Genomic DNA, 11,631 nt, shown 5'->3' with positions numbered 1-11,631 from the left:
ACTATCACACTAAACTGCATTTGAGTGTGTTGAAAGTTATAATGTTATTCTATGTGTTAGATTGTCTGTATGAGACTAGCAGTAAGCTAGATCAACATTAGAATAACATACTGATCATATTCTAACATTTCATCATGTTGAGCTATAAAACATTGATTAGTTTTTTGTACATGTGCTCACCTGTCTAATAAAGTACATGCAAGAGTGGCAGAAGTTGAAGTTTGTCACGGACGTGGAGCTCTCGGCATCTCGAAAACGCCTCGCTGATATTGATCCTCGTTTAACTTCTCCCAAAGTCTGCTTGCCATGGTCCATAATGTTTGAACGAAACAGCAACAGCGTGAGCGTGCCGCTATAGACGTAACGTAGTTGGTCACATCTGTCAGCATGGTTACTATGGCAGTACGAGCGGAAACCAGGGATAACGCGGATATTACATAATTGAAAGGCGACAAGTGAACAGGGAGTCAGGGACGAGACATTATTTAAAATTGGAATTTCTTTGGAAACTTTTGGGATATTGTAAGTACACAACTCCAGGAAATATATCACACTGCGTAAGTGATTTTTGGATATTTTATTACAAAATTCGTACATATTGTAGCTTTAACTGTATTTTTCATTTCAACGTGATTCCAATCCATCACTAGCAGATGCTCGAGAAATGACTCCTGTTGTTTCTTCCTCATGTTTCTGTGTTGTGGTGTTTTAACTTGAACTCAGGTGTTAAATGTTAAATGTATTTATTAGTTGGTCATTTTGGTTTGTTAGCTTTTGTTTCAAAGCTTCACAGCAGGACTGTGACCGTGTTCTGGTCACAAGCTGGTGTTACGTCACTGAAACCCCTGCAGTCACTTTATAAACGATCAGTTAAAATTTTGGATAAGAGATCAATTACTTCTCACCATTGTCCAATATTACTAAAACATAGATTACTCAGCTGGGAAAACATGGTCAAATACTCAAATCTATGTCTTCTATACAAAATTATTCATGGTTTATCATCCCCTCCACTCCATCAGTTTGTTAACATCCGTACAGCTGATCATAGTAGAACCAGAGGTGCAGCGAGGGGAGATTGTGTCATTCCCTTTAGAAAAAGTGTATTTGGTCATACTTCTTTTTCTGTTCGAGCTGCTACTGAATGGAACCGCATTCCTTTAATCATCAGAAATCAAAACACATATTGTACATTTAAGAACCATTTAAAGAAATGGCTTCTTGAATTTCAGAGCTGTCAACATTAACACATTTCTATATGTGCTCTATCCATTGCTGGCTTCTTGCCTTGTGTGTGTGTAGTATATGTTATGTCTTTGTCAGATGTTTGTTTGATTGTTGGTTTGCTGTATTTCGATTTCTTACTAAATGTATTGTACAAATTTTTTTATATTTTTTTTTATATGTAATTTTATTCTCCTTTAGGGTGACTTTTAACATCTGTCCGGGGACTGCAGATGAAAAATAGCCTTCTGGCTAATTCTAGCATATTGGCAGAAATGTTTATTAATATGCACTGTCCCTGTAATAATAAATAAAATAAATAAAAAATAAAAAATAAAATAAGTTCCTGCAAGTGTCTTCGGCCCAGCAGTTTCTTTGAACTTTTTATTGTTGACATTCCAGGGCTGTGATTGGATGATGTGTGGGAAAATACCAGCCCTATAAACGCACTTCATCCTGTTCTTCACTATCACTCCTGCTCATCTATATACACTCATGTTCCCTTGTTCCACGCATCCCATTCACACTCCAGTTTCCCATTATCCAGTTCTGTTTTCCACTCATCTCAATGCCTCTTTCCTCTTGAATACACTACTGTTCAAAGTTTGGGGTCTTTAAAAAAAAAAAAAAAAAAAAGTTTTGAAAGGAGTCTCTTCTCCTCACCAAGGCTGCATTTATTTGATAAAAAACAGTAATATTGTGAAATGATATAAGTTAACTATAACCATTTTCTATTTGAATATATTTTATTATGTAATTTATTCCTGTGATGTCAAAGCTGGATTTTCAGCATCATCACAAACTTTTCAGTGGTAGTGAAATTCTCTTTTCACTCACTCCTTCCTCTTTCCGATTTTCCCTGTCCAATTTTCCACATAATGCCATTCTCTTTTCCACTCGTCCTGAACAAGATTTTTTTTTTTTTTTTACTCAACCTGTTTCTCTGCTCGTTTTGTTCCCCAATTTCTACTCACCCCGTTCTCTTCAAATCTGTTCATAGATCAGTGTGTGTGTGTGTGTGTTTGTGTGTGTGTACAGGCAACGTTGGGCAGGTCATACGTTCAGGATCACAGTGGGACGTCTCTCCTTCCATCCACACACATGTGACCAATCAATCACTGCCTGATTTTATTGCGCACTGTGGTTCAGGTATGGGCGACACACGTGATTAGCCCGTCTGATTCACACTTCATTTTAATTATCGCTTATAAAGTGATTCAGATGTGCTTTTGATTCTCAGTGTCAAATCAGAGTCCAATGTTAATTACTTTTGTCTGCTCTATCTAAACGCTTCGCCCTTGAGCTTCGTGTCTGTGTGTTTGCTTGTTTATATGATTTATGAGAACACAAATTTGTATAATGACATGGGTATTACACTGGTATTACAACGTAAACGTGGCTTTTTGTCAGGAACGTTTCCTGAGTTCTCGTAATTAAAATCTCTTAAAAAGTATTCTAAACAATGTTTCATGTGTGTGTGTTTAACTATAGATTGGTTGTTTGGTCTGTACTAACATTTAACCCATTTAATCCACTGACACACTAACAGTGGATGTGTGCAACTGGTTTAATGCCGCCAGGGGGCGCCGTTTCACTGATATCTATTACTAATAATGTGTTTTGTGTTTTTAGAGCCATTTGGAAACATCTCCAGCACAAGCTTTTGAAGCCAAACTCTAATGTGATCATAAAACGGATCATGTTGCATTTCACTTTTCTTTTCTTTTTTTTTTTGTGACACTGTTTATGTTTTATAGTTTGTAACCAGCCTTGAATTTAAATGTATTTTTGCCTGATACTGAAAGTTATTTTGTGACATTTGAATCGGGATGTATTATTTGTGTTTATTTGCATTGTGTCGAATGTCTGTAACAGCCAGGGACTAAGTGTTCGTTTGTTTGTTCATATGGTGTGATCAATTTATCACTAATCATCTCAATAGGACATATTCTAATTTTAAATTAGTTTATCAATTTCTGTTTTCAATTTAAATTATTAATGTTAACATTTTTTTTCTTGCAACAAATTTTTTCATGGAAACTTACAGGACAAATTCTACTATGAAACCTATTGAATTGAGGAATGTTTCAGTATTATTTGAACTAGGAAATATGAATAGGAACCGAATCCGTTTCCAAATAGAAACCGAAGAACAGCTAAATATGCAATGTTGGTTTCCATCTATGCAGTAATATGTACTGAAAAATGTTTCAATATTTTTATACAGTTGTTGTGTATTTTGACCCTTTGTAAAGTCCATCAGAACAAATTGTAATGAATAAAACAACTCTAACATCTAAAGCACTTTTCTGTTATATTATGTTTTTAAAAATTAAAACATTTGTAGCAGAATGTTTGTTTATTCATATATATATATATATAAAATCACAAATAGAGCTCTCAAATGAATATTCATAAATATTTTAATGCAGTAAACATTGCAGAAAAAGTGTCAGCGTTTATGACAGCATTTATGATATATGTAAAAAAAGACATCTTATTTCACAATTTTATAACAGCATTTCATATATTTATCAAACTGTATAATTATTTTAAGTAACAAAATTAAAAAAGAACCAGCAGTAACGTCCCGTACTACACATTCCAAACAAAGTAAAAACAGCTTAACATATTTTACTCATTTGACGACAAGTGCATTTGAAAGGGCATTTCAGAAAAGTGAGGCAGCAGTAGCAGCCTGTTCTCTTTGATAGTCTGTTTGAGCTCCCTGTGGTTTGTGTGGAGGTATTTACTCATCCAACTGCAATGTGTGTGTTCACGTGTTTGTTTGGGTGCTCGTGACTGAAGAAGCCCAGTGTGTTGGTAACATCAAGTCCTCGATTGGCCTGCTGTTCTAAGGCACCTTCAGCTGTTTGATTGTCTGCAAGTGTCATCGTTACCAATACACAAGCATTTGAGGCACACCTGTCAGAAGAACAACAGGACAGCAATACATCACAGCACTGGAACATCACCTCCGTGGAATGTGGTGAGGAAATAAAATGGTCTGAAATCGGAATAATTGCAGAGGAATCATGTGGATTTGTGGACTCTGACAGTCTGTTCACACCGTCTTCATGGTCTCCCAACACTATACTGACGACATTACGTTATAAAATCTATCGATAATGCACAAGCAAACCATGTTAAATTGTAAACCGCAAAGTACAGGCACCTCAGTAGATTGTACCACAAAAGAAAGCATTTAAGAAACCAGCAATGGAACGATATCTATTTTTATAACTTAAATTATTTATCTTATATTTATATTTTTACTTTACAATATGGGTTTACAAATATATAAAATAAATTCCCCCGCTTTATCGCACACCATATACAAACTCTTAAATATTCATATCAGCGCCAGATCATGAGCCAGTCACGTGATGCGATCTGGCCGTCTCTGTAGAAATCTATCTACAGGTGTGTTGGACTTGAAGCGGCGCTGTGCGGTTAGACCGATTGGCGTACGACATCAAATTACCGCGAGAGCGATTCGAATTTCAAATAGCTTTTGAATCTCTCTCGCGGTAACTTGATGTCATACACCGATCGGTCTGCAGCGCCGCTTTAAATCGAACACACCTTACATCTGAGTTCATTATTGTCCGTATCCTTAAAGGGACAGTTCACGTAAAAATGCAAAATCTGTCATCATATACAAACCCGGGCAGGCGTCGTATAGAATTTTACACGGATGAAACGAGTTTTGGCATGCACAATATCAAAGTTTTATATCACATGTAATTTTCAAACTCAAATTTTTGTAACGATTTTTCGTCGTTACTTAAATCCCTCATAGAATGTTTTTATTCGCGCCAAAATTAAAATGGCGCTGCCCTGGCGAAAATCGATAACATTTTAGCCACGAAGAAAGAAAATGACACAGGAATGTTCGGAATGACATGAGGGTGAGTAAGTGATGACGTAATATTACTTTTAGGGTGAACTATCCCTCTAATTAAAGCATATGTTTGCTATCTATTGGACACTTTCCCTCTTATGACATTAACAGTAGGCTAATAAAAACCTCTTTATAATAACTATTGATTGATATACATAATAACACAACTCTTCCTAGAGCTTTGATAAATTCTCATTATGTAACGTGTATATTTGTTAGATATTATTGATTGCATTTATCGCTTGAGTTGAACTGTAAAAGATGATTTGGTGTATTGCTCTTTGAGCACATTTTGATAATCACCAATTTCTATAGAGATGCTTTAAACACTGATATATAAAGTAATACTTCAGTGCCTGAGAGAAATCATGTCGTTATGCAATGTCTGTGATACATGACAGCAGAATTAATTCATTAAGGCAAACTAATATTTGAGAAAAGGTAAAATTGTAAAATTGATTTTGTGGTACATTCTCTCTTAATGAGAAAACATGATCCTCTTCAGCATTTTAAAATCACAAAAATCCTATCGGTCTTCTTCTTGTTCTCAGAAATGGCTCATTATTGATATACAGGTAGTACAACCTAAAGTTCAAGTTGTTTTTCTGCATTTAAACAAAACTTTGTCAGTTCTTTCTGAAGCATGTTACTGGCCTCTGGATTACGTATCGTCACATCTGTTCTGTCCTTCAACTCTGTCCCAATAACAGTGAAAAGACAGTGAATCAAGCACTATATCCGTGATACACCAGCAGGGAAAGATCAAGATTCGGTTCTGGGATGCGTCAGAGTTCAGAAGTTGTATTAAAGTCAGCACAAATACTCAAACGCACACATAAGTGTGGACCTCGAGTATTCTCACAGCTCGTTGCCTAGTAAAGCAGTTCGTCCTTCTTCTGAGGGTTTTATTAAGGCATTCACTGCGCTGAGATACGCTCATATGTGAACGTAGGTTTGGAAAACGTAAGGCAGAATATGAATATCTTTATATTGATATGCAACCTGCAGAAAATTTACTCCAATGCTCCATTTTGAGAATGGCTTCTTCGGGAAAAGGAGGGAAGTCTCTGACCAGCGGCAACCTTCTTTCCACAACAGTTTTTGAGCCACATAAATCCAGATCTGCGATCTTACAGTGCTGTGTAAAACTCATTTGGGTCCTGGTCTGGTGCGTCTCATCTCCGGGCTCTTGCGTTTTGGGCTCCTTCTTGAGGAAAAAGGAAGTTGTAGATCGATGTCACAAGCTGGAACAAACCCAACTGGCCCCTTTGAGTGAACTGCACAAAAAAAAAAAAAAATGGATTATTCATCAGGTGAAATATCCGTTGTAGGTGAAATATAATACTGCATTTAATAAGATAGGAGAGGATTTATTATGAAACTATCCATTGTATAATTAAAGTCCACATGAATTGACATTCACAACCCATTTTTCTTCAATAATTGGACTTATTTGGACAACAATGACTTAATTTTTAAGTCAGTCAAAAAGCAAAGTTGTTACTAAATAGTGCACAGTAAGACCAGGAGCGTCTATTAAAGGAATAGTTCACCCAAAAATGAAAATGTAGTCATCATTTACTCACCCTTAAGTTGTTTACAACCTGTATGAGTATCTTTCTTCTGTTGAACACAAAACAAGATATTTTGAAAAATGTTGGTAATTAAACACTTGACGGTAGCCATTGACTTCCATAAGAGAGAGAAAAGCAATGGCTACTGTCAACTGAACTGAACATCAAGAGAAGAGAGATACTCCCACAGGTTGTAAACGACTTGAGGGTGAGTAAATGATGACATTAACATTTTCATTTTTTGGCTGAACTATCCCTTTAAGAAAGTAAATAGGGTCAATGTTTGTTTTTAAATTGCAGGTATCTGCCATGAGATGGCGCTGTGGCCTCAAGCTTCACTTCAAACTCCTCCCCTTCCCTCTAAATCCCCCTGATGGACAGTTAAAGCGGCCAATCAGCAGTCAGGCCATCAGTGTTGTAAGTAGGTGTTGTAGTTCAGCCTTGACTATTGCAGTATGTTGCATAAGCAACTACTCTCACTGAAGGCATGCTAGATGTAAAAGAGTTAGCAAAGCTGTAATTTAGATTAACTTATTTAAATTATTCTGACCCATTTATTTTTAATTGTATTGTCCTCTTTCAAGTTTTTAAGTTATTCAACTGCTGTTCGGGCCATCTGTGAGAACATGAAGTTTTCAGGTTTTTGATTGTATCTGAGCTCATGACGGCATTTCCGTGGTCTATAAAGCGTACAATCTGCATGTTCATTAAGACATCTCAGTTGTAGCGGCTCAGCATTTAACACACACACACACACAGACAGTGTTACTAAAGAAGGTGTTACATTTGAGATTGTGGTCACATGTCTGCTGACGTGGAGTTTTAGTCTGTCTAAATTTAGCCTGCCGTATAAACACACTTCACATCCTCTTTCTGAGCTCACACACAAACTACAGCCGGCCCGGGTAGATGCTGAACTTGCCAACTTTCAAACCCTTGATAAATCTTAAATCATGTAGAGGATGTGAGTTAATATGCTTCTCTTATACATGTAAAAGTCACTTAGTTTGGATAAATGTTAACATAGATAAGTCACACATGGAAAATGTTTACCTCAAAAAAAAAAAAAAGTAACATTATTAAACAAGACCAAGTTGTCTTCATCTGCTGTTTGTAATTTAAATGTACTTTTTAAAATACATCTACAACAAAAACATTGTAAAAATGTTACCTCCGGTGGGCATATTTACATGATACAATGTGGCACTTCTCACAATTATATAATAAAAAGTTAAATTACAAAACTTTTTTCCATATATCTCCCATATTGTTCTTATTTATTTACTTACCCAGATAAACACTTTAAACTAATCAGATTTTACCAATTAAAACCTAATAATAAAGTTTGCTATATAAATATAATCTAGTAATTAAACTCCTCCATCATTACTGAAAGGTTATTGGTGTACTGTGTATATATATATATGTGTATATGTATGTATTCATCATTTTAAGTAAATCTGATAAAATCTAAGAGAACTTGAGTAAACAGGATGAGCAAACCAATAATGATGTCATCGCTCCCTCTGAGCATTTGCATGAGCGGCATTAAAATAACAACAGACGATGGTGTCATTGCACGTTGTGACAGAAACCACTGCAATGAAACCACAGACTCTGTCACACACCTGTGCAACTCTTTTACCCTTTTGATTCACATCGGAAACTTTACTAGTCTGATCTGAAATCACTCTTACCAGCTGAAGATGTTCCTGCTGAAACTGATCCCCCATTTCACGCAATTTACGTCCAATCTGAATCTCCACGCTAATTCCCACGTCACGTTCGTCTTCTTTTCCTTCTGCTCTCCCTTCGTCGGCCTCCCTTCCTTCGACGTTTTGTACGCCATCCAGGACAGGTTCGAACAGCGCGGGGAAATGTGCTCGAAATCCAGCATTTCCTTTGAAGATAAAAGCCATATTTCTATTATAGTGATATAATAATTATTATTATGGATATATTATAATATTATATAAAATATTTAAGAATGAAAATCAATATATTTAACAGTTACAGTTTAGTACTTTGGTCTAATTTTTAGTTGAGACACTTCAGATGCGCACTGTTCACCATGGTGGTTTTATGGCTTGAAATATGATTGGAATCACTTCAAAAAGGTAAATAATGTATATGGATATAGGTATCAAAACTGTAATGTGTGTGTGTGTACAGGTACACATGTGTATGTATATGTGTATATATATATATATGTATGTATATAGTTATTATTGGTAATGTATATGTATGTATATATGTGTATATATATGTATATGGGAGATAAACTGTTCTATGTTTATATTGTGTTAATATATATATATATATATATTTATTTATTTTTGCTCGAAATAAACTTCAATAAATACAGTAAAGCGCAACATGTGCCGCGTAAATCTGTCATATAGGCGACATAAAATTATAATGAGAACATCATTATAATTCCGTGCTTGGTACACAGCTTTAATAGTGAGACTTTTGTTTTTGTACGGTAATCAGGCTCTAAAAAATGATATAAAAAATTTGGATTTAGATTTATTGGCCAATATATCGGTTATCGGATTTCAAATATAAAGAATTATCGGTTATCGGCATCGCACAAAATTTTCATATCTGTGCATCCCTAATAAATATATACATATAAAGAAATGGGGGGGGAAATTGTTCTGCTACTATAATGTGAACGAGGTTAAATTTGTGTTTGGCTCATAATCATATGATATAATGATATGATGCATATTATGTATCCCTACCATGGAAAAGTGCTCTTGGCCCTGGAGCCCCAGGGGCCATAGTAAGTGACGCGAGGCCCCTGGATCCGCAGTGAGCCCTGAATGCAGTCCTGGCATCCACAGCTCCACAGGGGGGTGATGTGTCTCTCCCTGAACCCTGGAGCGGTGCCATATCTCCGACTCTCACTGAATTCAGGACAGAGCTCACTGTCTGCGTGGATCTTTCTTCAAAGCGCCTGTGTCTGTTAACCGCTCCGTTCTCTGAGCTCTTGATTCTCAGTGGTGTTTCACAGCAGCGAGGAAGCTGTTCCTCCTCCTCATCATCCATCGGCGGAGTCAGCAAAACTGCCCTGGAATATGACACAGACTGTCACTCAGTGCCATATTGGACTTCACATGCTGTTCGTTTCTTTCCGTGTATTACACAGGGCCTCTAAAAAGTTATTTTGTTCCTGTTTTTCATTCTAGTGCAGTGGTTTTGCTTCAGGACCCATATTTTACATTGGATATTAAGTGGGGACCAAACACAATGGCAAACATGTTACAAAAGTAAACAAAATAAAACATTTACACATATTGTTTATTTATTGGTTTACTACTAATTGACCGATGAATATGTCCCAAAATTTGATTGGACGCACCGTTTTGGACATAAACAACACAAAACATGGCCATTTATCTTCCCTTTTAAAATATGATAAGCTTGTTTATTTTCTAACCCAAACCATGTACAGTTATCATGTTCACTGAGCCTTTTATCATTTGCATATAGCATTGTTTTTCCTCTGTCTCCTCTCCAGTGCATTTTAGGAACACTTGGCCTTATGCAAACACCGAATCTCACAGAGAGCTCACCCACATTCACAAGAGCAACCAAACACGCCGGATCTAAATAGGTTTGAGTTATTACGAGCATTTTATTTGGTTTAACAATGAGTCATTACGATCAGACAGTTGATCAGCACGTAAGTGCAACTTCTGTCATCAAAGTGCAGTGAGATGACTAAGATAGTCACAAACCAAACCGCCAAAACGTCAAATGGCGACATTTCAAAGGAGCCTCATACAAATGAGAGGAAGTGCTCAAAAGAGTTTTCCCAGAAAACAATACCTCTAAAATCTGTACCATCATAACAAGTCGGTTTATGCATGCATTGCACTTTACTCTTAGATAACTTTATAATTAGATAAGATGTGAAAATTAAATAATAAATAAAAAAACTATACCTAATGGCATGAATAATCTGATCAACTGAGGGTTACAGTACAGATGCAGTTACAGTGAAATTGGTCAAATTGACAAAGCTTAAAGAGTTGCATGAAGACTTTTCAGAAATGCATAGATATGTAATTTGCTTGCAGTGCATGAAGTCTGAAGTGAAAAAGACATAATAAATTAAAAACCCAGATATTTATATATTTTTATTGTGTTAATAGATTGATTCTCACATGGACAGATAAATATCAATGTGAATAACACTCAATATGGTTTGCTGGTCTTTGCTTGGTTAAGCCTGGTCTGTTGGCTGGTTTTAGTGGGAGTGGGGATGGGGGGAGGATGGGGGGGGGGGGGGGGTAAAGACAATTGGACAATTGAAGACTATCATCAATCCCTCCAATTATTTAGAAAAAAAACATTTTAGGCTGGGTTAAGGTGTTGTTTTCAGCAGGGAATACAAACCACACTACAACATATACCATAAGCATTAGGTAATGTCAAAATAGAAAGCATCACGACACCATGAAACTTAATGTGAATGTCCCTCTTTGATGTTTCAGATTTTTTAAAGTTTAGATGGATATCTGAATCAGAACATCATATTGGGATTATTTCATTGTATTAGATTATGATCTTTATTCTGTAATTTAACACTTTCTTTCACAGATCAAAACACTGAAACTTTGTTTTGTTTTTTTACTGACACAAAAACAGTCACTTCGGTTCTTCTTTCAATAGAGCACACCACCAAAAAAAAATCCTAAACTACAGAATGAAACTGGAGCAAATGAGACAGAAACAGGAGGCACTCACCGCCAGCGCTTGGATGTGTCTGTCAGTGCTGTTTTTATTCCGCTTTTTTGTGTCAGAGCTCTTTTATTCCGTCTTCACTCTGCTTGTATTTACTAACACAGACTCGCTCCGTTTTCATTCTGCGCCCTCCGCTCGAGTTGTTTGTATTGGACACGAGCGCGGTGAAGGTCC

The 11,631-nt window shown here is 36.3% G+C and overlaps 2 protein-coding genes across 4 annotated transcripts in view; one reads left to right on the top strand and one right to left on the bottom strand.

Moving 5' to 3' along the window:
• The window catches only part of flvcr2b (FLVCR choline and putative heme transporter 2b), a 21,770-nt gene extending 18,196 nt beyond the window's left edge, over positions 1–3,574 (top strand). The window contains exons 10-11 of one of the 3 annotated variants that reach the window (XM_079639251.1): positions 2,263–2,373; positions 2,857–3,574. In XM_079639251.1, the coding sequence (XP_079495377.1) occupies positions 2,263–2,331 (69 nt within the window). In that variant the 3' untranslated portion in view covers positions 2,332–2,373; positions 2,857–3,574. Of the gene's footprint in view, positions 1–1,425; positions 1,841–2,262; positions 2,374–2,856 lie in introns of those variants that run through there. The other 2 variants (XM_079639249.1, XM_079639250.1) reach the window with 2 other exon arrangements.
• bmf2 (BCL2 modifying factor 2) lies at positions 3,568–11,631 on the bottom strand. The gene is made up of 4 exons (XM_079639261.1): positions 11,461–11,631; positions 9,450–9,778; positions 8,400–8,602; positions 3,568–6,405 (listed from the first exon to the last, which is right to left on the bottom strand). Exons 2-4 carry the CDS (start codon positions 9,754–9,756, stop codon positions 6,304–6,306), a joined length of 612 nt encoding a protein of 203 aa, XP_079495387.1. The 5' UTR covers positions 9,757–9,778; positions 11,461–11,631; the 3' UTR covers positions 3,568–6,303.

The sequence above is a fragment of the Phoxinus phoxinus genome (assembly GCF_949152265.1).
Source record: "Phoxinus phoxinus genome assembly, chromosome: 16".
NCBI lineage: Eukaryota > Metazoa > Chordata > Actinopteri > Cypriniformes > Leuciscidae > Phoxinus > Phoxinus phoxinus.
Note: the sequence above shows the minus strand (reverse complement) of the source record. Positions and strands in the feature narration are given on the sequence as shown.

Excerpts from the sequence above, each read along its gene's own strand:
- bmf2 (XM_079639261.1), bottom strand. The coding sequence starts at position 9,756 with ATGGATGATGAGGAGGAGGAACAGCTTCCTCGCTGCTGTGAAACACCA. Across the intron at positions 8,603-9,449 it reads GCCAAGAGCACTTTTCCATG|GAAATGCTGGATTTCGAGCA; the intron begins GTAGGGATACAT and ends TTATCTTCAAAG. Across the intron at positions 6,406-8,399 it reads AGCAGGAACATCTTCAGCTG|TTCACTCAAAGGGGCCAGTT; the intron begins GTAAGAGTGATT and ends TTTTTTGTGCAG.